This window comes from Lissotriton helveticus, chromosome 3_1 (assembly GCF_964261635.1).
Source record: "Lissotriton helveticus chromosome 3_1, aLisHel1.1, whole genome shotgun sequence".
Classification (NCBI taxonomy): domain Eukaryota; kingdom Metazoa; phylum Chordata; class Amphibia; order Caudata; family Salamandridae; genus Lissotriton; species Lissotriton helveticus.
Genome location: NC_136061.1, coordinates 1,987,805,075 through 1,987,832,783, shown reverse-complemented (window position 1 = coordinate 1,987,832,783; position 27,709 = coordinate 1,987,805,075). Strand labels below are relative to the sequence as shown.

At 49.7% G+C, this 27,709-nt stretch overlaps 1 protein-coding gene across 4 annotated transcripts in view; it reads right to left on the bottom strand.

Moving 5' to 3' along the window:
• IGF1R (insulin like growth factor 1 receptor) overlaps positions 1–27,709 on the bottom strand; it is a 1,553,571-nt gene that overhangs the window by 698,479 nt on the left and 827,383 nt on the right. For all 4 annotated transcript variants that reach the window (XR_013608878.1, XM_078683133.1, XM_078683132.1 and 1 more), the window contains one exon: positions 12,803–12,947. Coding sequence is in view for 3 of the 4 variants with exons in the window: in XM_078683133.1 (XP_078539259.1) it covers positions 12,803–12,947 (145 nt within the window). In the remaining variant the exon portion in view is untranslated. The remainder of the gene's footprint in view (positions 1–12,802; positions 12,948–27,709) is intronic.

Here is a 27,709-nt window from a genome sequence, read left to right as displayed (position 1 = left end):
CTATCCGGACTGGGAGTATGTGTAAAAGGGGTAACAGATGAACTGCAATGTTTAAATACATTTAGACCCCTTTAGCAATTGCCAATTTAACAGAATTGTATAATATAGAGACGCCTGATGTATTTATTCATTTTAACACGGGTGCGCGTGTGGGTGGAGGGAAGAGGGGCACGACATTAAGACTTTTGAAGGCCACTGCCCTACACGGTGTATATTTGACAGCTATATAAATGCTCAAACACGACAGGCTCCAAAACACTTTCTCGTTCAATGTGGAAATGGTAGCTGCCATGAAAAACTACGTTTCCCAGAATGCATAGTGTAAATTTGCGCGGCATATACTGTGGTAGACATCCAACAGGAACATTCAAACCTTAAATCCCATAGTTAGAAGCGCCTTTGCAGTTTACTTGCATGCAACTAAAACAGTAAACTTGGGGGAAAAAACAAATAATTTTTTTGGGGGGGGGGGGGACATTTGCCGACGACAATTAAACTATTTTAGAAATGAGGAAACCGAACCTCTGCTTACCCCAATGAGCTATTCTGATTTCAAGCCCCACAGGCCTAAGATTTGCTGCCGCTGCCTAAAAGATCGATTAAAATGTAATCATGACAACAACTAACCTTGTAACGCAAGTTACACCTATAAGAGGTGCGTCAGCCTCATGCAGGCAAATACGGCCGCACCACCAACTCACTCCTCCGCGGTGACTCGTCCTTCAAGATGCAAACGGGGCCCGGCCTCAGGGGCGTGTTATAGGGGTCCGGGGGTGACAGGTGTGCCCAATCAGCACCGATTTCATCAGGACCCTCAACTCGGAGCAATATAATACAAGCATTTACAATGCAATAGGTCTCGCATTTACGCGAGTTTGATCTATTGGCATTGTTAATGACAATGGCTTTTATTTATGGTTCAAAAACCAAAACATAAATAAAAGGCAATGTTATTTACAATAAAAGTAGCTCAAATTCTCACAAATGCGAGACCTATTGCATTGCAAATGCTTGTTAATACTATGTTCTCATAAGGGTACTTCCCGCTAGAATGGAAAAACCCCTCTATTCTGCCTCTACTAAACAAAAACGAATCTAGACGCAAAAGACCCCAACAATTTCAGGCCTATATCTAGATTCCCGCTACCTGCAAAAATTGTTGAGAGGAATTTAAATATGCTACTTAGTTATTTTCTGGAGTCTACCCAAGCATTGGACCCAACCTAGCATGGCTTCAGAGGGAGCAATAGCACTGAATCGGGGTCATGCGGGGAGGGAGCGAGCCCTTCGTGGGGCCTGTCCAACATGCGTCCCCCCCAGCTGAAGGCGGGGAGAGTCACCCATCCTCTTGGGGACTCTCCTCGTCGAGGCGGAAAAAGCGGGACAGGCCGTCCGCGTTGGCGTGGTCTTGGCCAGGGCGATGCTCCACAGTGAAGTCCATCCCCTGCAGGGAGATGGACCATCGCAATAGTTTGGGGTTCTCTCCCCGCATTTGCATTAGCCATTGCAGGGGCCGATGATCTGTTTGTACCCGGAAGTGGGTTCCGAAGAGGTAAGGCCGGAGCTTCTTGAGGGCCCATACTACTGCGAAGGCCTCTCGCTCAATGGTGCTCCAGCGCTGTTCTCGGGGCAGGAGGCGTCTGCTGAGGAAGGCCACTGGTTGGTCGACTCCCTCGGGGTTCAGTTGGGAGAGGACGGCCCCGATGCCCTGGTCTGAGGCATCCGTCTGGACGATGAACTCACGGCTGTAGTCGGGGGCCTGGAGCACAGGAGCGGTGCACATGGCGGCTTTCAGCCTCTCGAAGACCGCTTGACAGTCTGGAGTCCAGTTGACGGTTTTTGGGTTGGTCTTGGATGTGAGTTCCGTGAGGGGCCGAACAATGCTGCCATAGTCCTTCACGAACCGCCGATAGTATCCGGTGAGCCCCAAGAAGGCTCGGACCTCGGTTTGAGTTACGGGGGGCCGCCAGGACTGGATGGCAGCGATCTTGAGCTGGAGGGGGGCCACCAGACCGCTCCCCACTTGGTGTCCGAGGTAGGTCACGGACCCCTGGCCTATTTGGCACTTGCTGGCCTTGATTGTGAGGCCGGCCTGTTGGAGGGCCTGCAGGACCCCAGGGAGGTGGCGGAGGTGGTCTGACCAGTGGCGGCTATACACCGCGATGTCGTCCAGGTAGGCGGCGTTGAACTCCTCGAGGCCCGCCAATACCTGGTTCACAAGTCGTTGAAACGTGGCTGGAGCGTTTTTCATGCCGAAGGGCATCACTCTGAAATGGTAGTGTCCATCCGGGGTGGAGAAAGCGGATCGTTCTTGTGCCCTGGGGGTGAGGCCGATCTGCCAGTAGCCCGCCGTCAGGTCGAAGATGCTTAGGTAGCGGGCCGCCCCCATGCGGTCAACTAACTCGTCGGCTCGGGGGATGGGGTGAGCGTCGGTTCGGGTGACAGCGTTCAGACCCCGATAGTCGACGCAGAACCGGAGTTCGGGTGTGGTGCCCGGGGCCGCCGCTTTGGGGACCAGTACAACCGGGCTGGCCCAGGGGCTGTCCGAGGGTTCGATGACTCCGAGGGCGAGCATCTTGGAGACTTCTTCTTGGATGCAGGTGCGTACCCGATCTGGTACTCGGTACGGCCGGTGTCGGATAGGAGGACTGTCGCCGGTGTCCACGTCGTGCAGGCACCAGGGGGTGACCCCGGGTGTGAGGGAGAATAGGCGTGCAAATTGCAGCAGGAGGGCCCGACAGTCTTGGCGCTGCTCCGGGGTCAGGGCCTCGGAGAGTTGGACCCCGTCCACTGAACCATCTTTTTCCCCGGTCCCCAGCAGGTCAGGGAGGGGCTCGGAGTCCTCTTCAGCTCCACTGTCTGTGGCCATCAGCAGGCTGAGCTCCGAGCGCACGAAGTGGGGTTTGAGTCTGTTGGCGTGGAGGACCCGGAGGGGGTTCCGGGGGGATTCCATGTCGATGAGGTAGGTGACGGGGCTCTTACGCTCGATCACCTTGAAGGGCCCCGTCCACTTGTCCTGTAAGGCACAGGGTTCGATGGGGGACATCACCCACACCTGCTGGCCAGGCTCGAATTCGATGGAGGAGAGGCCTGTTGATCGTACCACTTCTTCATGTCCTCCTGACTGGCCTCAAGATTGGCTTTGGCGAGCTCTCTGAATCGCCGGGTCTGATTACGGAGGGTCAGGAGGTACTTGTAGACGTCTGGAGGGGTCTTCAGGGGGGCCATTTCCCACTCCTCCTTAACTAGGCTGAGAGGCCCGCGAACAGGGTGTCCGTACAGGAGTTCGAAGGGGCTGAAGCCGAGGGACTTCTGGGGGACTTCTCGGTAGGCGAAGAGGAGGCACGGTAGTAGCACGTCCCACTGGCGGCGTAGGGGTTCTTCCAGCCCCATGATCATCCCCTTGAGAGTGCGGTTGAATCGCTCGACCAGTCCGTTTCCTTGCGGGTGATAGGGGGTTGTGAATCGGTAGGTGACTCCGCACTGTTGCCATAGGGATTTCATATATTTTGAAATAAAGTTCGTGCCCCGGTCACTGACTACCTCCCTGGGGAAGCCCACTCGAGAGAAGATCCCCATTAAGGCTCGCCCTACCACTGGTGCTGTTACAGTTCGAAGGGGAACCGCCTCAGGATAGCGGGTGGCGTGGTCCACCAGGACCAGGATGAAGCGATGCCCTTGTGCTGTTCGGGGGTCCAGGGGCCCCACAATGTCTATTCCCACCCTTTCGAACGGGGTGGTCACCACGGGGAATGGTTGCAGGGGGGCCTTGAGTTTGCGGCCGCTCTTCCCGCTGGCCTGGCAGGTCGGGCAGGACCGGCAGTGGGTGGAGACGTCATTTCTCATCCTAGGCCAGTAAAAGTGAGTCACCAGGCGGTTGTATGTTTTGTCTTGCCCCAAGTGTCCAGCCAGGGGGACATCATGGGCCAGGTTCAAAAGGAAGTCTCTGAAGCGGAGGGGCACCACCAGCACTCGACTGGTCCCCAGCTCCGCTACTCTTTGTTCGCTGTACAGCAGGTCATTGTCCCAATAGATCCAGTGGGCCCCTGCTGTGTCTCCTGCGCTCTGGGCGAGCGCTTGCTGTCGCAGTCCCTCGAGGGAGGGACAGGTCTTTTGCTCTTGCCGGAATTGTTCTTGGGTGGGCCCCCCTTCCTGACGCCACTGAGCCAGGTCCGGAAGGTCTTGGGGCTGAGCGGGCTCTTCTTGGGGCTGTTCCGGGGTGTCGGTAGGGATGGAGTCTCCCTCCGGAGCGATCGGGGGAGGAGGTGCTGGCCATGCGGGTTCTTCCGATCTAGGGATGGTGTCGGCGGCCATGGACCGGGTTGTTACGCACGCCCAGCCCGGGAGGCCTAACATCCCCAGGTGCTCTCTTCTTTCAACGGCTGCCCACGGGGAACTCTCGAGATCGTTCCCCAGGAGGCAGTCCACGGGGGCATCGTCGCGGACAGTCACTTTTAGCATCCCGGACACTCCTCCCCATTCGAAGGGGACGCAGGCCATCCGACACAGGCTCTCCGAATTGTCGGCCGATCGGACGGGGCAAAGAACATTTGGCAGGATTTGTTCTGGGGTCACCAGGTGACAACGGACGGCCGTCACGCTGGCCCCTGTGTCACGCAGGGCTTCGGCCTTACGCCCATTTATGTTCACCCACTGGCTGTACTTCCTGGTGTTGGCTGGTAGGGGAGCCCGCGGGATCAGGTCTCTCCCCCCTAGGCAGGCCAGGGTCATGGCGGCAGGTTCCCACTCGGGCTGCTCCTGCTCGTAATCTTCAGGCTCCTCGGAGACTTGCTCTTCTCCTAGGGCGGCGGCAGCCACCTGGCGGGGCCCGGGGGTCTGGTTCTTTGGGCAGGTCGGGTCACTGGCATAGTGGCCGACTCGCTGGCATCGATGACACGTAATGTTGGCTCGGAACCCCGGGCGCATCGGGGGGTTGCCCCGGCCGGCCGGGGGCGGGGTGTAGTTCGCGGGAGCGGCCGGGACGGCGTCTCTGCCCCGGCCCGGGCCTCCTCCTCCTCCTCGGGGACGATGATGACCTTGGTTGGGTCTGTTCTGCTCATTGGGCCCACTTCGGGCCACTCGGGTGCTCTCCCATCGGTCAGCCTCGGCGGCGAGCTGCCGTGGGTCAGTCAATTTACTGTCGAGGAGGTGCTGCCTGAGCTCGACAAAGCAGTTGTTGGAGAGGTGCTCCCACACAATGAGGTTGAAGAGCTGTTCGTAGGTGGTTACGTTGCTACCCTTGATCCATCCCTCGAAAGCTCGGCTGAAATAGTTCACATATTCCATCCAGGTTGTACCCGGGATGCGGGTGCAGTTGCGGAACCTCTGGCGGTACATCTCGGACGTTAGCCCATATCGACTGAGGAGGGCGGCCTTCATGTGGTCATAGGACGTCATTTGATGGTCCGGAAGCTGCAGCAGGGCATCACGGCCTTCATTGACGAATCTCCCCCATAGACCGGCCCCCCAGTCACTTCGAGCGATCCGGTGGGCAGTCATGGCGATCTCGTAGGCCTTGAACCACTGCTGTATGTCGTCGTTCCGGACATATTCCCGGACCACATCTTTGGGGATGTGGACCTTCTGTTCGGTAGTACCTGGGGGGCGCGGTTGCTCGGGCACCCCTAGGTCTTTGTTCTGTTTGCGCATCTCTATCTCCGCTAGCTTGCCCTCGTGTTCGTATGTCAGTCTTTTTTCCTCGAGTTCTCTCTGTCTCTGCTTCTCCTCTCGCTCTTCTTGGAGCCGTAAGTGTTCTAAGTTCATCTTTTGTTCTGCCAGTTTCAATTCTCCGTCTAATTTGAGCCGTGCCAGCTCTAACTCGTGAAGTCTATTTTTCTCTCGTTCTCGGATCTCTTCCCGGGAGAGATCCGTTCTCCTTTCTTCTGTCAGGGTGGTGTTTGTTTCCGGGGCTTCGAGGTCCCGGGGTCCGGCGGTATTTGTCTCTGCCCAGGATTCTAGGGCATGTTTGAAGTCCTCTTTCGTGCTCAGACCGGTGGTAGCAATGCCTAGTTCTATGCAAAATTGTTTTAGCTCTCGGTGGTTGTACTCTTCCAGTTTTTCCATCTGGAATTTCTCTGCAGATCCGCTCTCTCTGGTCGTCATCGTGGATTAGTCGTAGGGTGAGTTACTCTCTGTACGGTACGCGTTGGTTCGGATCCCGCCGCTGGCCACCAATGTTAGACGGGGACCTGGAGGGTCGGCCGAGCACAAGGGGAGAGGCCTCCGGTGAGGGCCGTCTCCAGCGATCGTACAGACAAGTAACTTCCCCCCCACAGATGGACACCACACGAAGATCAGCTCAACACCTTTTATAGGCAATTCTTTGAGTAAGGTGGTACGATACAAGGAGATCAGGACACGATGATCCTCTCAATTCTAGTCTCTATTAGGGGAAGGGGGTAGCGGGACAGTCTTGGTACCTACAGGTACTGAGGTGAAACGGTGGTAGCTCACAATCCTCGAGCTCGGCGTTCGGACGGGTCAGACCGCGGCAGCGCCAGCAGGTCCCGAAGAGGTCGTAGGTGGCAACGGGCCGCGGCAGCGCCAGCAGGTCCCAACGAGGATGACGGTTACAACGGGCCGCGGCAGCGCCAGCAGGTCCCACGAGGATGAACGGTGCAGAAGGCCGCGGCAGCGCCAGCAGGCAGGACAATAGTTCACAAGGCAGGGCTGCGGCAGCGCCAGCAGTCCGTCAAGGATGAGTTCTTCTCGGGGTCTCTCGACTCCAGGATACAACTGCCTTCCTGCTCTGGGGCTGCCTCAGTTATAGGTCTGGCGCCCTTTGATGTCCGGACCCTCGCACTGGGAGGTCGGGAGGTCCGGGATGAGGGAGTCCAGACACCCAGCAGGGGGGTGGAGCCAGCACCCGGGGAGGCTGGGGGCGATCGGCACCTGGCGGGGGAGAGCCATCGACACTTCTTTCTCCCATTAACCTGCCAAGTGGTCCGTTCACCTCCTGGATGGATGGTGGTGCCGGGATGTCGGGGCCCGGCCAGGCCCAGGGTTGGGGTCGAGCCGAGGCCACGCGGCCGCGTGTTGCAGTGTCCAAGATGGCGGCTGGGCCGGGCAATGGGGTTGACGGGGGCCTGGGCCCGTGGCACAGAGATATCCGGGAGCATGCGGCCCGGAGGGGGACGGGTTGCGGGTTGTTTCTGCGGGTAGCACCCGGAGAGCCGATGTCTGGGCCCTGTCATGCGGGGAGGGAGCGAGCCCTTCGTGGGGCCTGTCCAACAGGCGCACTCCATGATGAGTTCATCAAGGACCAAATTGTGATGCACACAACAAATAAATCGGTGAAAGACAAACTATGGGCGAGTGGAGAGGCCTCACTGAAAGAAGTGATCGCGATAGTGAAGAAGGCGGAACTGGCGCAGAGATGCGCAGACGCAGCCAAAAGAGAACCAACAGTAAGGCCGATGGTGAACAAGATTGATGAAGAAGGACCCAAAGGGGGGGCCAAGAACATGAATACGGCTTACAGAGGACCCAACAAATGGCCGGGGAAGCCGGGTCCACAGGGGAAGCAGTCGAGAGGAGTGAGGAATCCCTGCTACCGTTGTGGCAGTTTGGCCCATGAAGCACATGACAAGAGATGCCCAGCGTTCCGCACCAAGTGCATGTTTTGCGGTGTGATGGGACATTACGAAAAGGTATGCCGGAGGAAAGCGAGCCGCAACACGGTGAAATACGTAGACCAAGACCAAGAAGGCGTGGAAGGGAGATGTGAAGAGGAAGAAGATGAGGTGCTATGCATAGAGGAGCAAGTTCTAAGTGTGGACACCAGGAGATCGAACAAACCGGTGTTGGACATGTTAATAGGCGGTGTGATGATAAGCATCGTGGCAGACTCAGGATCGCCATACACGATAGTGCAGAGGGCAGTATGGGCTGAGAAGTTCACGCCTCAACTGGGTCCGCAGTTGGAACCACCAGAAATCAGACCTGTCACGTACCTGGGAGACCGCATCCCAATAGTGGGATTTAGACCGTTGAAATTTGAGTTCAGAGGACGCAGTGCCGCTTGCAAACTATACATAGCGGAAAAGGGTCCGTCGGTACTAGGCTGGATGGATCAAGGAGAACTGGGCATCAAGCTGGACCCCGGCGGAGCGGTACAGGTGCTGATGACGGAGCCGGAACAATGGCCAGACCTAGAAAAGTGGAAAAGAGACTTCCCCACGGCGTTCGGTGGAAAAGTTGGGAAATTGGAGAAATTCTCTCACAAGATTGTCCTCAAGGCGGATGCCACGCCAGTATCACACAAAGTGAGGAATGTGCCGATCGCTGTGAGGGATGCGGTGCAACAGGAACTGCGTGAACTGGAAAGAAATGGTATAATCGAACCGATCACGGGTGCGGAGTGGCTGGCGCCCCCTAGTGGTGGTCATGAAACCTAATGGCAAGGTCTGGCTGTGCGTGCACCTGCGTGAACTAAACAAAAGTATTGTGGTGGAGAAGTTCCCGTTACCCCGCATTGAGGAAATGCTGGTGAAAACCAAAGGAAAAAAATGGTACTCCACCATTGATTTGATGTTGGCGTACCACCAGATAGCGTTGCACCCGGATAGCAGGAAGCTGACATCGTTCATTACTCCTTTCGGGTGTTACCAATTCTGTAGGATGCCTTTTGGCCTCGCATCGGCAGCGGCCGTGTTTCATAAACTCATGCATCGCCTCTTTAAGGACATGGAGGGGATTCAATACTTCCAAGACTACATTCTGGTGATGGGTAAGGACCACCGAGACCACGACACCAAGTTGTCCAGGGTGCTGAAAGTGCTAGAGGATAAAGGACTGACTGCAGAGTGGGAAAAGTGCCGCCTAGGAATGACCTCTGTCACCTATCTGGGACATGAAATTGGTGAAAAGGGGATCACACCAACGAAGGAGAATGTGAGAGCAATATGTGATGCTCCACCCCCCGCTACCAAGGAAGATGTAAGGTCTTTCCTAGGGATGGCCGAATATTATAGCAAGTTCGTACAACACTTCGCCACCAAGACCCACCACATGAGGCAGCTTACAAGAGAGAAAAAGGCATTTGCGTGGACGGAGGAGACGCAGAAGGAGTTCGAAGGTATCAAAAGGGATGTTGTCCAGGCCATACCCCTCCAAGGGTGGTCCGATCCGCAGGGCCAAATGGTGGTGACGACGGATGCCAGCGACAAAGGGCTGGGAGCAGTCCTAATGCAAGACAGGGGAGAAGGAACGATGGAGACATTAAGCTTCGCATCCAGAGCCCTGACTGACACCGAAAAGAAGTTTAGTGTCATCGAGAAAGAAATGCTAGCAGTAGTATGGGCCATGGGCACATTCCGTCAGTTCTTGTGGGGCACGAGGTTCCAACTTAGAACGGACCACAAACCTTTGGTGAGGGTTCTCACGTCCAACTGGCATGCGAGCGCCACTCCAAGAATTGCTAAAATGACTCTAAAACTGTTGGAGTATCGATACGATGTGTAATACATCCCGGGCAGCAGGAACAAGGTGGCTGACTACCTGAGTAGGGCTGCAGCAATGGAAAGCGCTGATGAAGAGAAGGAAGCGGGGGAAGAGATGGTGGCATTGATGGAAGACCCGGAGAAGGTGATAAGCAACCAAGAATGGAAGGAGGCGTATCCAGCGGACAGGAACATCCAAGAGGTGAAAGAACACATAGTCGGAGGATGGCCCGAAAAAAGGCACTTAAATAGAAATATGAGGAAGTATTTTGAAGTAAGAGAGGAACTGTCTCTGGATGACAAAGGAGTGTTTGTGTACAGAGGGGACAAGGTGGTACCCCCGGAGGGGTTAATCCCGAGGCTACTGGCAATATTGCACGAGGGCCATCTAGGAATTGGGAAAACCAAATTAAGGGCCAAACAGGGATACTGGTGGCCAGGCATGGATATACAAGCTGAACGACACGTAAGAGAGTGCGACCAATGCCAGCGTGCAGACAAAACAATGACACCGTTGAGACCAGCCTTGGGAAAATTAGCTACACCGAAGAATCCATGGGAGGAACTCTCCATTGACATACTAGGACCAATTTTGGACGAACAAGGAATTCCGAAATACCTGTGTGTCCTAGTAGACAGGTACTCTAAATGGCCTGAAGTCCACATCCAAGAGGAGATGAGCACGGAGACCATACTCAGGTTCCCGACGGCTACCTTTCTTAGAGAAGGAATTCCCAAGCCATATTGAGCGATAATGGTCCCCAATTCACCTCAGAGAAATGGCTCCAATATATGGAAAGGAATGGGGTTACCACAAAACACACGGCCATATATCACCCCGATGAAAATGGACAAGTGGAACGATTCAATAGAGTACTAATGGGGTCCATCCAGGTAGCCATCATGATCGGAAAGGATTGGGAAAAAGAGATATTACACATGATTTGGGCCTATCGCATCACCCCTACCACTACAGGGTACAGCCCCTTCCAGATCGTCAGAAGCAGAGATCCATTCACCAAAGACAATTTGTCATGGAAGGAAAAGACGGTCACCAGCAAATGGTCCCCTGCTGTGATACAGAGGAATTTGGAAAAGGCTCAAACCATATATACTGAACATTATAACAAAAGGAAAAATGTAAAGGACACTTCGTTGGAAAAAGGAGAATGGGTGTGAGTCAAGCTGGCAGTACTACAGAAAAAGGGTGATAGTAAATACAGCCAGCCCCTTCAAGTCAAGGAAGTTTATTATCGAGCAGCAATGTTGAGTCATGGTAATGTGTGGTCCAGGACCGTATGGCTCGATGCAACAAGATCTTACAATGGGCTCCCAAAGGTCGGGAACCGAGGAGTGACAGATCAGAGTAAAACAGAGAATGACAATATCACCCCGTAAGAAGTCATGGAAGGTGTGGACCCAGGGTTGGAGCAAGAAGGTGTTGAACCTCCCAGAGCAGAGACACAGAGGCAAGAGAGGAGAGAGTTGACTTGCAGAGAGAGCCCGGACACCCAAGAAGGTAGAGAGAGGGGGGCCGTGGTGTCCACCCCGGTAAGATGCACAAGGGGGGGGGCGAGTGATTGTGAGACCCCCCAGGTTCCGGGACTAAGAGATGGGTGATGGACATTAACCCCCAAGACTGCTTTGTTCATGTGATGCATAAAGGGGAGATATGTAGAGTTGCCGTTCTAGCGTTCACGCTACGTCACCACGTAGCGTGAACGGCTGCCATTTTGGGTCGCGCGCCGAGAGAGCGAATTCAGTCCGGAGCGCAAGCTGAGTGGTGCAAGCTCGGCGCTCTTCGTGATAAAGCCAGAATCTGTAAATAAATACAGCGTTATGTACAAGAAAGTGTCCTGTTGTAATTAGGAGGAACCACACCTCCACAAGGTGCCGCTAGAGATACATTTGAGTCACATTGCCTTTTCCTATCACCCCTCTCGTCTCCTTAGTAACGGTCTCACCCACAATTCTTTTTTTTTTTAAATAAAAAAAGTAAAAAGAGTACTTGCTTGTTTATCAATAATAGAATGTCAAAGTAAAACGAGTACTTGCTTGTTTATCAATAACAGAATGTCAAAAACTAATAAGGAAGAAAAGAGCATTAGTTCAGACTAGTTTAGAGGTTCACAGGTCCTCGCATAGGGTGAATACACCAGCAAACCCTTGAGCTAAAACTGCACTTAACATATACATTTCTTTTACTCTCTTAAATACACTTGCTCGTGAAAACCAGAAAGGGTCAAACATAGTTACAAACAGAGAATGAACTCCACTTAAGCAGAAATATAATTTCCTTTCATTTCCTAATTTTAACAATCACGCTTTGACAGCTATGTTGCATGGAGTGCTGAGGCTCAAGTCGAGTGTCAAATACCTTGAATCTTGCCTCACTTGCCCCCCCAGGTGCATGGCGCTCCCTTACCCTCTGTATTCACGTTCCATCTTGCCAGTGTTCAGGTGCTGCGTCAACCACCAGTAATTCAAATAACTATCCGTAAAACTACTCAGAATTTCCTACATACGATCTCTCACAGAAAAGTCTTTTGATGCTCACTTAAAGGTAGCCACATTTAATTCACTACGAAAAGATGACGATGTTCAAATATTGCACTAGTTTTACTCTTTCGCTAGTATTTGCTCCCTTCTGGCGAGGGCCTAATAGATTGGTCATATTTCTTAACATCTCAAATGATCCAACACGCACTGCTTAATTTGTGCTGGTGATTGTAGTGGGTGGTTATCAGCATCATGTTTTTGGAGACAGAACTTTCTTTATCAGACTTCGACTCAGAGCTAAAGAAGAGAAAGGTAAAAAAGGTGGACAGGAGGAAGAAAGCAGGGACGAAAAGAAACTGCCAAAGGGAGATTAAAAACCTGTTGGATGGTGAAAGAAAAAGAGATAAGGTGGAAGGAACCATGACTTTCCATCCTTTGTATTTGCCATCCCGAACATTAGGCAGCAGTTTTGCAGGAGAAGCTTTGCCCCACTGTGCTTTATTATTATTTTACAAATTCAGCAGTACTTAAAAATTGCAGTGATTTGGAGAAAGTGTTTAAAATTTCAATGTTGATCTTTGACATTATGCACATTAAACGCTAGTGTTCTAGACAACTAAGTAGGAAGGCACGGACCGTTTGGTACAATTTGTAGAAGGGGAGAGACGAGGTTGTGGTGTAAGAGTAGGAACAGGTCAGGCAGTATAGAGCCGGCCTCTAAGAAATCTTTGGAGCTGGACCCACAACTTCACCTTGAAGGCAGTTGTTGACGGTTGCCAGGTGACATTTGTAATCATTTTAAGACTTTCACTCAGAAAATGGTCCCAACGAAACCGGCCCAACACCCATCTGACCACACTTACCCATCCAGTTGCTTCTCTCCCATAATCCTTCGCAGACTTTTCAAAAACGACAGCGAGACCAAGGCGTGCGAGTGGCGAATCTTAACATATCCAGTCACAGTTTCAATCAAGCCCATGAAATTTTCCAGCTCCGATGCTATGTTGTCTAGACAAAAAACAGTTGCAGTAGATCAGAGAGGTGGCATTTTGATAGTAAAGACACAACTTTTATCAGATTGCCTGTATAAGGCCACAGACTTTTTTTCTGGGATGCATCATTTATTAGGTTGACCCACAAAGCTCATTGGGAACTTAAAATAAAATATTTTTTTTTTTAAATTAAAAAATGATAAATGTGCGTACAGAATTTTCTTCCAGGACTTCCATTCTGATATTTGTTATTTAATTATTTATATACAACGCACCAAATCACAAAATGTCTCAAGGCGCTTCCTGAGAACCTATCCTAAAGAACTAATGAAACAGACCAGCATTACAAGCTTTTGAGTTTAAATGGCCTATGTAAAACGTACAAGTTAGAATTAGTTTATTTACTTCCAAAAGCTGTGCTTTCCACGTTTGGCCCTATAGCACTAAACCTTTACTTTATTAACTTGATTTCGGCTATGTACCATAAAAGTAAAACAAATAAAATTACATAGCATGAATAAACTCCATAGACTATTACAAAGCAAATAGATACGGTATACATATGAAAAGATAATACTAGTTCTAAATAAGAAAAAAAACACAAGTTAAAATAAATAACCATTAGGAGGCACATCTTTTGCCTAATCCTCCATATTTCAATTAAAAGGCGGGATACAGAAAAAAACAGACTTTGCCTAACCTCAGTTTTTAAAATGCGAAAAGCTATATGATAATCCCTAACACCCAAAAGCAAACAAACAAGAATAATTTACTTTTTCCTGCTTTTCACATACGTTGAGCAGAAAAACAAAACATGCTCTTCCAACTCCCAATTTGCCTCACAGCTAGGGCAGGTGTATCCTGTAGGGCTCCGTTTACTTGCCCATTTGCCAGTAAAAGAGGCTATTGGTAGGGGTATATGAACTACATGTACAACTATCGAGGCAAAGGAGGCTCTATTTCGTCTAAAAACTGCTCACAGCTATCTATAGTCTACCTTGATCTTAAGAAAAGAGTCGGTCAGGGTGCCATATGGGGAGAATGCCGCCAGTTGATCCACTTTGTGTTGCTGGTACCTCCACTTTAACAGAGCTTTACTAACTGTCAGAGCGCCCTCCAGTTCGGTCCAAAGAGCCACACACCCTACCTGAGTCAAAGTATCTTTTAGGCAGTTTATCCAAGGTTTGCTTCCCGACCCTGGGATCCCTAGTACTTCCTTGAGGCTAGCTTGATAGGATTGCAGTTCTGGCAGGCCCAGATAAAACCGGAAAACCTCTGGTGCCTTACCAGGACAGGCATATTCTAAAGGCGGTCGCCAATCCGAGATCTCATGATCTAAACAATCCCCCCAGTACAGTATTTACCGATTTTTTCCTTGAGATACAGGGGCTTTGGGCGTGAATGGCTCTACAGTAAGACAGAGAATTTTAAGTGAGATATTTTTTTTGTACTAGTAGCCAATGGGGCAAACTAATTCCTCTGGCAATTTTCTCCCCCTTGCAGATATTCAGACTGTGCCGAGCGGCTGGATTCTGTGCATCCTGAAGTTTAGGAAATTTAATAGATGGAAGGACCTTCTAATAAGGCATTGGTACACAATTTTCAAATTTGAATTTGCGATTGTCCCTACAATAATTTTATGTTTTTGTTAATATTATGCATGGATCGTTGCAACTGTCTAAGACAGAACAACCTGGACTTAACTATGAAACCAATATGTGCATTCTAGTTAAATTGGGCTTCCTAAATGACACCCAGATTTTTGCCACTTTGGTAAATTGTGTGCTTTAGTCAAACAATTCAGGGGAATGAGGAAACATTCCTGCATGCTCAAAGTTAATATTACTGAGCCCCAGGAGCAGTTCTTTTAAGCTTCAGCCTGTTCGAACTCATCCAAATTCCACTTCATTCCAATCTAGATTTCAGGTGTCCAAGTCATCTTCAGCCAGATTCATCATTGTAAAATCGGCTCGCAAAGGGCCAGATTCTGAGAATCCGGCCCTTTGCGAGCGCTATTTTTGCGTTTGGGATTCATCATCCCAAATGCAAAAATCACTGTTACAGAAAGCGCAAAATTGTGAAGAATCGCATTTAAGGAATCTCAATTAGAGATTCCTTAAATGCAATTCATTAACCTTTTAAAAATTGCGAATTCGCAATTTCTGGCCGCTATTTACCGCGAAGTCCGACTTCGTGGTAAATAGCGAAAACTTAGAAAAATGCACTTTAGTGTATTTTTCTAAGTTGTATGTTACACACACACATGTCCTTTGGACATGTGTGTGCGCAACATCAGGCTACATTTACATTTCAGGGGTGCTACAGGATGTCCTTTGGACACCTCTGGCACCCTTGAAATTGCATCCTTATTTGCGATTAGCAAATTGCTAATCGCAAATAAGGATTGACTCCCCATTCATTCCTATGGGCCTTTCAGCCCATAGGAATGAATGGGGAGTCGATCCTTATTTGCAATTAGCAATTTGCTAATCGCAAATAAGGAAGCTGTAGAAATCGCAATTTTTTTTGCGATTTCTACATGAATCCCGTTTTGTGAGTCTTTAATAGCGATTCCTTAATAATAGCTATTAAGGACTCGCAAAACAGGACATTGATTAATCTGGCCGCTTGTACTTTGGCTCACACGCATATTTGACATCTCATCATCACAGGAATGATAGCAAGTTTTTCTTCTTCAGGGTTTAGGAAGTGGCTGCTTGAACATGTTACAATGTAAAGGTGAAAGTGGGGGCCCTTGGGCGACCCTTAAACTGCCCTACAAGGATATGGGTCCAGTTTAACACACTGTAATATCAGTGACAAAAAAGATCTACATTTATTTAGTGCTGTGAGCTGGACATATGCTTCTGAAGAGAAGCAAGCTGAGCATCATTTCAGTTTTTGACTCTCAGTTTGGGGAGATGCTGGAGAGCAGGTTTTCATGGTATACAATACTGAATGCGGACAAAAGAACAAAGAGGACATGACACTTTACTCTGTCTGCAAAACAAAACCAGCAATTGATAAGCTAGCAGGTATCAAAAATGAAATGCACTTTTATCAAGTTTCATGGCTGCAAGTTATCTAAACCAAAATAAAGGGTAAAGTGTGGAACAAACTAAGACTCTTCAAATAGATGTTCCATGGCAATCTCCAATTCCTTCAAGCCCTACTCTGACCACGTAAAATCAACAGGTATCTAAAAACTTGTGTTGGTAAAGTGACACCCTGAGCAATACTTACACTAAAGTTCCTCACTGGAAATAGTTTCAGTGTAGAACGTTTTCCCTTTAGACCATCAATCGCTTCACCGTACGCAAGAGCCAAAACCTCTCTGTTTCAAAGTAGTCCCGGACATTAAATTAATTAGCAAATCTAACTCACATCTGAATTACATCTTCCTGTTTTCCTGCAAAATGTAAGGTCCTTTAAGGATGCTGAAATCACTATACAATAAAGCAAGGTAACATGCAATGGACTCTAAGTAGAAACCCTGAAGATTAAGATAATAAGAATTGGCATAGCCAATAGGTCTCGCTTTTGGGACCTTCTAAATATTTAGTTATGCAGCACAATATCCTTGGTGCAACCGCATCAACTGTTGCTTGGCTACACACTTATAAGGTCCCAAAGGTGAGACCTATTGGCTATGCCAAAGCTTGGTCTGGTTGTGTGTGTGGTTGTGTTTTAGTGTGTGTTTTTGTGTGTGTGGTTGTGTGTGTGGTTGTGTGTGGTTGTGGGTGTGTGTGTGTGTGTGGATGTGGATGGGTGTGTGGATGTGTGTGTGTGTTTGTGTGTGTGTTTGTGTGTGTGGTTGTGTGTATGGTTGTGTGTATGGTTGTGTGTGTGTGTGGTGTGTGTGTGTGGTTTTTTGTGTTTGTGTGGGTGCTTGTGTGTGTAATTGTGTGTGTGTGTTTGTACGTGTGTGTGGGTGTGTGTGGTTGTGCGGTGTTGTGTGTGTGGTTGTGTGTGTGTGGCTGTGTGTGTGTCTGTGTGTGTGGCTGGTTGTGTGTGGGTGGTTGTGTGTGGGTGGTTGTGTGTGTGTGTGGTTGTGTGTGTGGTTGTGTGTGTGGTTGTGTGTGTGGTTGTGTGTGGTTGTGTGTGTGTGTGGTTGTGTGTGTGGTTGTGTGTGTGGTTGTTAGTGTGTGGTTGTGTGTGTGTGTGTGTGTGTGTGGCTTTGTGTGTTTGTGTGTGGTTGTGTGTGTGGTTGTGTGTTTGGTTGTGTGTGTGTGGTTGTGTGTGTGGTTGTGTGTGTGGTTGTGTGTGTGTGTGGTTGTGGTGTGGTTGTGTGTGTTTGTGTGTGTGTAGTTGTGTGTGTGTAGTGTGTGTGTGTGTGTGGTTCTGTGTGTGTGTGGTTCTGTGTGTGTTTGCGGTGTGGTTGTGTGGGCTTGTGTGTGTGTGGTTGTGTGTGTGGTTGTATTGTGTTTGTGTGGGTGCTTTTGGTTGCGTGTGTGGTTGTGTGTGTGTGGATTTGTGTGGTTGGGTGTGTGAGACCTATTGGCTATGCCAACGCTTGGTCTGGTTGTGTGTGTGGTTGTGTTTTTGTGTGTGGTTGTGTGTGTGTGTGTGGATGTGGTTGGGAATGTGTGGTTGTGTGTGTGGTTGTGTGTATGGTTGTGTGTATGGTTGTGTGTTTGTGTGTGTGGTTGTGTGTGTGGTTGTGTGTATGGTTGTGTGTGTGGTTGTGTGTGTGTGGTTGTGTGTGTGTGGTTTTTTGTGTTTGTGTGGGTGCTTGTGTGTGTGTGTGTTTGTACGTGTGTGTGGTTGTGCGTGTGTGATTGTGCGGTTCTGTGTGTGTGGTTGTGTGTGTGGTTGTGTGTGTGGGTGTGTGTGGTTGTGTGTGTGGGTGTGTGTGGTTGTGTGTGTGTGGTTGTGTGTGTGGTTGTGTGTGTGTGGTTGTGTGTGTGTGGTTGTGTGTGTGTGGTTGTGTGTGTGTGGTTGTGTGTGTGTGGTTGTGTGTGTGTGGCTGTGTGTGTGTGGCTGTGTGTGTGTGGCTGTGTGTGTGTGGCTGTGTGTGGGTGGTTGTGTGTGGGTGGTTGTGTGTGGGTGGTTGTGTGTGGGTGGTTGTGTGGGTGGTTGTGTGTGGGTGGTTGTGTGTGGGTGGTTGTGGTTGTGTGTGTGGTTGTGTGTGTGGTTGTGTGTGTGGTTGTGTGTGTGGTTGTGTGTGGTTGTGTGTGGTTGTGTGTGGTTGTGTGTGGTTGTGTGTGTGTGTGTGGTTGTGTGTGTGTGTGTGGTTGTGTGTGTTTGGTTGTGTGTGTGTGGTTGTGTGTGTGTGGCTGTGTGTGTGTGGCTGTGTGTGTGTGGCTGTGTGTGTGTGGCTGTGTGTGTGGTTGTGTGTGTGGTTGTGTTGTGTTTGTGTGGGTGCTTGTGTGTGTGTGGTTGTGTGTGTGGTTGTGTGTTTGTGGTTGTGTGTGGTTGTGTGTGTGTGGTTGTGTGTGTGTGGTTGTGTGTGTGGTTGTGTGTGTGGTTGTGTGTGTGGTTGTGTGTGTGGTTGTGTGTGTGGTTGTGTGTGTGGTTGTGTTGTGTGTGTGGTTGTGTTGTGTGTGTGTGGTTGTGTTGTGTGTGTGTGTGGTTGTGTGTGTGTGGTTGTGTTGTGATGTGATGTGGTTGTGTGTGTGTGTGTGCATGTGTAGTGTGTGTGTGATTCGCGGTGTGGTTGTGTGTTTGCGGTGTGGTTGTGTGTGGTTGTGTGTGTGTTTGCGGTGTGGTTGTGTGTGCTTGTGTGTGTGTGGTTGTGTGTGTGGTTGTGTTGTGTTTGTGTGGGTACTTTTGGTTGTGTGTGTGGTTGTGTGTGTGGTGTGTGTGTGGTTGTGTGTGTGGTGTGTGTGTGGTTGGGTGTGTGGTTGTGTGTGTCTGGTTATGTGTGTGGTTGTGGGTGTGTGTGTGGTTGTGGGTGTGTGTGTGGTTGTGTGTGTGTGGTTGTGTGTGTGTGTGTGTGGTTGTGTGTGTGGTTGTGTGTGTGTGTGGTTGTGTGTGAGTGTTTGTGTGTGTGTAGTTGTATGTGTGTGTGTGTTTGTGTGGTTCTGTGTGTATGGTTGGGTGTTTGTGTGTGTTTGCGGTGTGGTTGTGTGTGTGGTTGTGTGTGGTTGTGTGTGTGTGGATGTGTGGTTGTGTGTATGGTTGTGTGTGTTTGTGTGGGTGGTTGTGTGTGTGGTTGTGTGTATGGTTGTGTGTGTGTGTGGTTTTTTGTGTTTGTGTGGGTGCTTGTGTGCATGGTTGTGTGTGGTTGTGTGTGTGTTTGTACGTGTGTGCGGTTGTGTGTGTGTGGTTGTGCGGTTTTGTGTGTGTGGTTGTGTGTGTGTGTTTGTGTGTGTGTGGTTGTGTGTGTGTGGTTGTGTGTGTGGTTGTGTGTGTGGTTGTGTGGCTGTGTGTGTGGTTGTGTGTGTGTGTGTGTGTGGCTGTGTGTGGCTGTTTGTGTGTGATCGGTTGTGTGTGTGTGGTTGTGTGTGGGTGGTTGTGTGTGTGTGTGTGGTTGTGTGTGTGTGGTTGTGTGGATGTGTGTGTGTGTGTGGATGTGGATGTGTGTGTGTGTGTGGATGTGTGTGTGTGTGGTTGTGTTGTGTTTGTGTGTGGGTGTGTGTGCGTGTGTGTGGTTGTGTGTGTGTGGTTGTGTGTGTGTGGTTGTGTGTGTGTGGGTGGGTGTGGTTGTGTGTGTGTGGGTGGGTGTGTGTGTTTGTGTGTGTGTAGTGTGTGGTTCTGTGTGTGTGTGTGTGTGTTTGCGGTGTGGTTGTGTGTAGTGTGTGTGTGTGTGGTTGGGTGTGGTTGTGTGTTTGTGTGTGTGGTTGTGTGTGTGTGGATTTGTGTGGTTGGGTGTGTGAGACCTATTGGCTATGCCAAAGCTTGGTCTGATTGTGTGTGTGGTTGTGTTTTTGTGTGTGTTTTTGTGTGTGTGGTTGTGTGTGGGAGTGGTTGTGGGTGTGTGTGTGTGGATCTGGATGGGTGTGTGTGGATGTGTGGTTGTGTGTTTGTGGTTGTGTTTGTGTTTGTGTGTGTGTTTGTGTGTGTGGTTGTGTGTGTGTGTGGTTGTGTGTTTGTGTGTGGTTTTTTGTGTGTGTGTGGTTGTGTGTGGCTGTGTGTGTGTGTGGTTGTGTGTGTGTGGTTGTGTGGTTGTGTGGTTGTGTGTGGCTGTGTGTGTGGTTTTGTGTGTGTGTGGTTTTGTGTGTGTATGTGGTTTTGTGTGTGTGTGTGGCTGTGTGTGTGTGGTTGTGTGGGGTTGTGTGTGTGTGGTTGTGTGTGTGTGGCTGTGTGTGTGTTTGTGTGTGTGTTTGTGTGTCTGTGTGTGGTTGTGTCTGTTTGTGTGTGTGTGGTTGTGTGTGTGGTTGTGGGTGTGTGAGTGCTTGTGTGTGTGTGGTTGTGTGTGTGTGGTTGTGTGTGTGTGTGTGGTTGTGTGTGTGTGTGTGGTTGTGTGTGTGTGGTTGTGTGTGTGTGTGTGTGGTTGTGTGGTTGTGTGTGTGTGTGTGGCTGTGTGTGTGGTTTTGTGTGTGTGTGGTTTTGTGTGGCTGTGTGTGTGGTTTTGTGTGTGTATGTGGTTTTGTGTGTGGCTGTGTGTGGGTGGTTGTGTGTGGTTGTGTGTGTGTGGCTGTGTGTGTTTGTGTGTGTGTTTGTGTGTCTGTGTGTGGTTGTGTCTGTTTGTGTGTGTGTGGTTGTGTGTGTGTGGTTGTGTTGTGATGTGATGTGGTTGTGTGTGTGTGTGTGTGTGTATGTGTAGTGTGTGTGTGATTCGCGGTGTGGTTGTGTGTGTGTTTGCGGTGTGGTTGTGTGTGGTTGTGTGTGTGTTTGCGGTGTGGTTGTGTGTGCTTGTGTGTGTGTGGTTGTGTGTGTGGTTGTGTTGTGTTTGTGTGGGTACTTTTGGTTGTGTGTGTGGTTGTGTGTGTGGTGTGTGTGTGGTTGGGTGTGTGGTTGTGGGTGTGTGTGTGGTTGTGGGTGTGTGTGTGTGTGTGGTTGTGTGTGTGTGTGGTTGTGTGTGTGTGGTTGTGTGTGTGTGTGGTTGTGTGTGTGTGTGGTTGTGTGTGTGTGTGGTTGTGTGTGAGTGTTTGTGTGTGTGTGGTTGTGTGTGAGTGTTTGTGTGTGTGTGTGTGTGTGTGGTTGTGTGTGTGTGTGTGTGTGTGGTTGTGTGTGTGTGTTTGCGGTGTGGTTGTGTGTGTGGTTGTGTGTGTGGTTGTGTGTGTGGTTGTGTGTGTGGTTGTGTGTGTGGTTGTGTGTGGTTGTGTGTGTGTGGATGTGTGGTTGTGTGTATGGTTGTGTGTGTTTGTGTGGGTGGTTGTGTGTGTGGTTGTGTGTATGGTTGTGTGTGTGTGTGGTTTTTTGTGTTTGTGTGGGTGCTTGTGTGCATGGTTGTGTGTGGTTGTGTGTGTGTTTGTACGTGTGTGCGGTTGTGTGTGTGTGGTTGTGCGGTTTTGTGTGTGTGGTTGTGTGTGTGTGTTTGAGTGTGTGTGGTTGTGTGTGTGGTTGTGTGTGTGTGGTTGTGTGTGTGGTTGTGTGGCTGTGTGTGTGGTTGTGTGTGTGTGTGGCTGTGTGTGGCTGTTTGTGTGTGATCGGTTGTGTGTGTGTGGTTGTGTGTGGGTGGTTGTGTGTGTGTGTGGTTGTGTGTGTGTGGTTGTGTGTGTGTGGTTGTGTGTGTGTGTGGATGTGTGTGTGTGTGTGGATGTGGATGTGTGTGGATGTGTGTGTGTGTGTGGTTGTGTTGTGTTTGTGTGTGTGGGTGTGTGTGCGTGTGTGTGGTTGTGTGTGTGTGTGGTTGTGTGGTTGTGTGTGTGTGGGTGGGTGTGGTTGTGTGTGTGTGTTTGTGTGTGTGTAGTGTGTGGTTCTGTGTGTGTGTTTGCGGTGTGGTTGTGTGGGCATGTGTGTGTGTGTGGTTGGGTGTGGTTGTGTGTGTTTGTGTGTGTGGTTGTGTGTGTGTGGATTTGTGTGGTTGGGTGTGTGAGACCTATTGGCTATGCCAAAGCTTGGTCTGATTGTGTGTGTGGTTGTGTTTTTGTGTGTGTTTTTGTGTGTGTGGTTGTGTGTGTGTGGTTGTGTGTGGTTTTTTGTGTGTGTGTGGTTGTGTGGTTGTGTGTGGCTGTGTGTGTGTGTGGTTGTGTGTGTGTGTGTGTGTGGTTGTGTGGTTGTGTGTTTGTGGTTGTGTTTGTGGTTGTGTGTATGGTTGTGTGTTTGTGTGTGTGTTTGTGTGTGTGGTTGTGTGTGTGTGGTTGTGTGTGGTTTTTTGTGTGTGTGTGGTTGTGTGGTTGTGTGTGGCTGTGTGTGTGTGTGGTTGTGTGTGTGTGTGTGTGTGGTTGTGTGGTTGTGTGTGTGGTTTTGTGTGTGTGTGGTTTTGTGTGTGTATGTGGTTTTGTGTGTGTGTGTGGCTGTGTGTGTGTGGTTGTGTGGGTGTGGTTGTGTGTGTGTGGCTGTGTGTGTGTTTGTGTGTGTGTTTGTGTGTCTGTGTGTGGTTGTGTCTGTTTGTGTGTGTGGTTGTGTGTGTGGTTGTGGGTGTGTGAGTGCTTGTGTGTGTGTGTGGTTGTGTGTGTGTGGTTGTGTGTGTGTGTGTGGTTGTGTGTGTGTGGTTGTGTGTGTGTGTGTGTGGTTGTGTGGTTGTGTGTGTGTGTGGCTTTGTGTGTGTGTGGTTGTGTGTGGCTGTGTGTGTGGTTTTGTGTGTGTATGTGGTTTTGTGTGTGGCTGTGTGTGGGTGGTTGTGTGTGGTTGTGTGTGTGTGGCTGTGTGTGTTTGTGTGTGTGTTTGTGTGTCTGTGTGTGGTTGTGTCTGTTTGTGTGTGTGTGGTTGTGTGTGTGGTTGTGGGTGTGTGAGTGCTTGTGTTTGTGTGTGTGTTTGTGTGTGTGTTTGTGTGTGTGGTTGGGTGTGTGGTTGGGTGTGTGGTTGGGTGTGTGGTTGGGTGTGTGGTTGTGTGTGTGGTTGGTTGTGTGTGTGGTTGTGTTGTGTGTAGTTGTGTGTGTGTGTAGTTGTGTGTGTGTGTGTAGTTGTGTGTGTGTGTAGTTGTGTGTGTGTGTGTGTAGTTGTGTGTGTGTGTAGTTGTGTGTGTGTGTAGTTGTGTGTGGTTGTGTGTGTGTTTGCAGTGTGGTTGTGTGTGCTTGTGTGTGTGTTTGCAGTGTGGTTGTGTGTGCTTATGTGTGTGTGGTTGTGTGTGTGGTTGTGTTGTGTTTGTGTGGGTACTTTTGGTTGTGTGTGTGGTTGGGTGTGGTTGTGTGTGCGGTGTGTGTGTGGATGTGTGTGGTTGGGTGTGTGGTTGTGTGTGTGGGGTTGTGTGTGGTTGTGGGTGTGTGTGTGGTTGTGTGCGTGTGTGCGTGGTTGTGTGTGTGTGTGTGATTGTGTGTGTGTGTGTGGTTGTGTGTGTGTGGTTGTGTGTGTGTGGTTGTGTGTGTGTGGTTGTGTGTGTGTGGTTGTGTGTTTGTGTGTGTGTGTGTGTGTGTGTGTTTGTGTGTGTGTGTAGTTGTATGTGTGTGTGTTTGTGTGGTTCTGTGTGTGTGGTTGGGTGTTTGTGTGTGTTTGCGGTGTGGTTGTGTGTGTGTGGATGTGTGGGTGGGTGCTTTTGGTTGTGTGTGTGGTTGGGTGTGGTTGTGTGTGTGGTGTGTGTGGATGTGTGTGGCTGTGTGTGTGGTTGTGTGTGTGGTTGTGTGTGTGGCTGTGTGTGTGGCTGTGTGTGTGGCTGTGTATGTGGCTGTGTATGTGGCTGTGTGTGTGGTTGTGTGTGGGGTTGTGTGTGGTTGTGTGTGTGTGGTTGTGTGTGTGGTTGTGTGTGTGTGGTTGTGTGTGTGGTTGTGTGTGTGGTTGTGTTGTGTTTGTGTGTGTGGTTGTGGTTGTGTGTGTGTGTGTAGTTGTGTGTGTGTGGTTCTGTGTGTGTGGTTGTGTGTGTGTGTTTGCAGTGTGGTTGTGGGTGCTTGTGTGTGTGTTTGCGGTGTGGTTGTGTGTGTTTGTGTGTGTGGTTGTGTGGGTGCTTTTGGTTGTGTGTGTGGTTGGGTGTGGTTGTGTGTGTGGTTGTGTGTGTGGAGTGTGTGGATGTGTGTGGTTGGGTGTGTGGTTGTGTGTGTGTGGGTGTATAGTTGTATGTGTGTGGTTATGTGTGTGGTTGTGTGTGTGTGTGGTTGTGTGTGATTGTGTGTGTGGTTGTGTGTGGTTGTGTTGTGTGTGGATGTGTTGTGTGTGTGTATGGTTCTGTGTGTGTGGTTGTGTTTTTGTGTGTGTTTGCAGTGTGGTTGTGTGTGTGGTTGTGTTGTGTTTGTGTGGTTGTGTGTGGTTGTGTGTGTGGTTGTGTATGTGTAGTGTGTCTGTGTAGTTGTGTGTGTGTGGTTGTGTGTGTGTGGTTGTGTGTGGTTGTGTGTGTGGTTGTGTTGTGTTTGTGTGGGTGCTTGTGGTTGTGTGTGTGTGGTTGTGTGTGGTTGTGTTGTGTGTGTGGTTGTGTGTGGTTGTGTATGTGTGGTTGTGTGTGTGTGGTTGTGTGTGTGTGTGGTTGTGTGTGTGTGTGGTTGTGTGTGTGTGGTTGTGTGTGTGTGGGTGTGTGTGGTTGTGGGTGTGTGTGGTTGTGGGTGTGGCTGTGTGTGGGTGGTTGTGTGGTTGTGTGTGTGTGTGGCTGTGTGTGGTTTTGTGTGTGTGTGGTTTTGTGTGGCTGTGTGTGTGGTTTTGTGTGTGTATGTGGTTTTGTGTGTGGCTGTGTGTGGGTGGTTGTGTGTGGTTGTGTGTGTGTGGCTGTGTGTGTTTGTGTGTGTGTTTGTGTGTCTGTGTGTGGTTGTGTCTGTTTGTGTGTGTGTGGTTGTGTGTGTGGTTGTGGGTGTGTGAGTGCTTGTGTTTGTGTGTGTGTTTGTGTGTGTGTTTGTGTGTGTGTTTGTGTGTGTGGTTGGGTGTGTGGTTGGGTGTGTGGTTGGGTGTGTGGTTGTGTGTGTGGTTGGTTGTGTGTGTGGTTGTGTTGTGTGTAGTTGTGTGTGTGTGTAGTTGTGTGTGTGTGTAGTTGTGTGTGTGTGTAGTTGTGTGTGTGTGTAGTTGTGTGTGGTTGTGTGTGTGTTTGCAGTGTGGTTGTGTGTGCTTGTGTGTGTGTTTGCAGTGTGGTTGTGTGTGCTTATGTGTGTGTGGTTGTGTGTGTGGTTGTGTTGTGTTTGTGTGGGTACTTTTGGTTGTGTGTGTGGTTGGGTGTGGTTGTGTGTGCGGTGTGTGTGTGGATGTGTGTGGTTGGGTGTGTGGTTGTGTGTGTGGGGTTGTGTGTGGTTGTGGGTGTGTGTGTGGTTGTGTGCGTGTGTGCGTGGTTGTGTGTGTGTGCGTGGTTGTGTGTGTGTGTGTGATTGTGTGTGTGTGTGTGGTTGTGTGTGTGTGGTTGTGTGTGTGTGGTTGTGTGTGTGTGGTTGTGTGTGTGTGGTTGTGTGTTTGTGTGTGTGTGTGTTTGTGTGTGTGTGTAGTTGTATGTGTGTGTGTTTGTGTGGTTCTGTGTGTGTGGTTGGGTGTTTGTGTGTGTTTGCGGTGTGGTTGTGTGTGTGTGGATGTGTGGGTGGGTGCTTTTGGTTGTGTGTGTGGTTGGGTGTGGTTGTGTGTGTGGTGTGTGTGGATGTGTGTGGCTGTGTGTGTGGTTGTGTGTGTGGTTGTGTGTGTGGCTGTGTGTGTGGCTGTGTGTGTGGCTGTGTATGTGGCTGTGTATGTGGCTGTGTGTGTGGTTGTGTGTGGGGTTGTGTGTGGTTGTGTGTGTGTGGTTGTGTGTGTGGTTGTGTGTGTGTGGTTGTGTGTGTGGTTGTGTGTGTGGTTGTGTTGTGTTTGTGTGTGTGGTTGTGGTTGTGTGTGTGTGTGTAGTTGTGTGTGTGTGGTTCTGTGTGTGTGGTTGTGTGTGTGTGTTTGCAGTGTGGTTGTGGGTGCTTGTGTGTGTGTTTGCGGTGTGGTTGTGTGTGTTTGTGTGTGTGGTTGTGTGGGTGCTTTTGGTTGTGTGTGTGGTTGGGTGTGGTTGTGTGTGTGGTTGTGTGTGTGGAGTGTGTGGATGTGTGTGGTTGGGTGTGTGGTTGTGTGTGTGTGGGTGTATAGTTGTATGTGTGTGGTTATGTGTGTGGTTGTGTGTGTGTGGTTGTGTGTGATTGTGTGTGTGGTTGTGTGTGGTTGTGTTGTGTGTGGATGTGTTGTGTGTGTGTATGGTTCTGTGTGTGTGGTTGTGTTTTTGTGTGTGTTTGCAGTGTGGTTGTGTGTGTGGTTGTGTTGTGTTTGTGTGGTTGTGTGTGGTTGTGTGTGTGGTTGTGTATGTGTAGTGTGTCTGTGTAGTTGTGTGTGTGTGGTTGTGTGTGTGTGGTTGTGTGTGGTTGTGTGTGGTTGTGTGTGTGGTTGTGTTGTGTTTGTGTGGGTGCTTGTGGTTGTGTGTGTGTGGTTGTGTGTGGTTGTGTTGTGTGTGTGGTTGTGTGTGGTTGTGTATGTGTGGTTGTGTGTGTGTGGTTGTGTGTGTGTGTGGTTGTGTGTATGTGTGGTTGTGTGTGTGTGGTTGTGTGTGTGTGGGTGTGTGTGGTTGTGGGTGTGTGTGGTTGTGGGTGTGTGTGGTTGTGGGTGTGTGTGGTTGTGGGTGTGTGTGGTTGTGGGTGTGTGTGGTTGTGTGTGTGTGGTTGTGTGTGTGTGGTTGTGTGTGTGTGGTTGCGTGTGTGTGGTTGCGTGTGTGTGGTTGCATGTGTGTGGATGTGTGTCTTTTCATGGTCGTTAAAGGTGATCCGTGGTAGAGGCTATTGGAGTAATCGAGTTTGGACACAAGGGAAATGGTAGCTTGGACCTTGTGTGGAAATTCCAAATGAGGGAAAATTCGTCGCAGCGTTTTTATAGTAGCAAAGCTTGATCTTGCTAGTTTATCCACTTGGGCATTCATCAACAGCTTGGAGTCCATGTTCATTGCGAGGTTTCTTACTTCTTTCGATACTTTAGGCAGTGATCCCAGTTTATCAGGCCATGCGGCAAGCGGGTTGTAATGTTTCCAATCGCCACACGTGAGTATTTCAGTTTTTGAAGCATTCAATTTGAGATGGCTCCAGGTCATCCACTGATCCACGGCTCTGAGACAGCTGAAAATTGGTGATTTTCCAATGTCTTTGGGGCATTCCAGTTGAAGGAGTATTTGCGTGTCATCTGCATAGTTATAGCACGTACGGTGAAATGTATTGATCAGTACTGGTAATGACTTCATGTAGATGTTGAAAAGCATGGGTGAGATGATAGAACCTTGAGGGACCCCTGCTTTTGTGGAGTACGGTTTGGATGAGAAAGGTGGGGTATGGATGACATTAATTTTGTTTCGAAGGTAGGACGCGATCCAGTCTAGAGCAGTTCCCTCTATGCCGTCTTCATAGAGTCTTTGTTTCAGAGTGTCATGGTCAACCGTGTCAAAGGCAGCTGAGAGGTCCAACAGGAGTAGTGCGGCAACCCCATTGCAGTCAACTGTATTCTTTAGGTCATTCCAGATGGCAAGGAGGGCAGATTCAGTGCCTCTCCCGGACAGAATCCTGTTTGGAAGTCTGAAAGTATGTCATTCTCCTCAATGAATTGTGACAGCTGGGCAAACGCTGCTCTTTCTATCAGTTTGCCCAGGAACGGTCCATTTGTAATGGGTCTGTAGTTGTCAGGGCTCAGCAGGTCCAAGTTTACTTTCTTCAGTAACGGACGTATGCATGACTTTTTGAGTTTTTCTGGAAATATTCCAGTAGTTAAGGAATCGTGATGATTCTTCTTACTGGAGTGGCAGCAGAGGTTGTTAAAAGAATTGTCTTGAAAGTTTGTGGAGGACAGAAGGGCAGCTGGCAGGCCTGCTTGCTTTGACCAGGTCCATAAATTCATCGTGTGAGATGT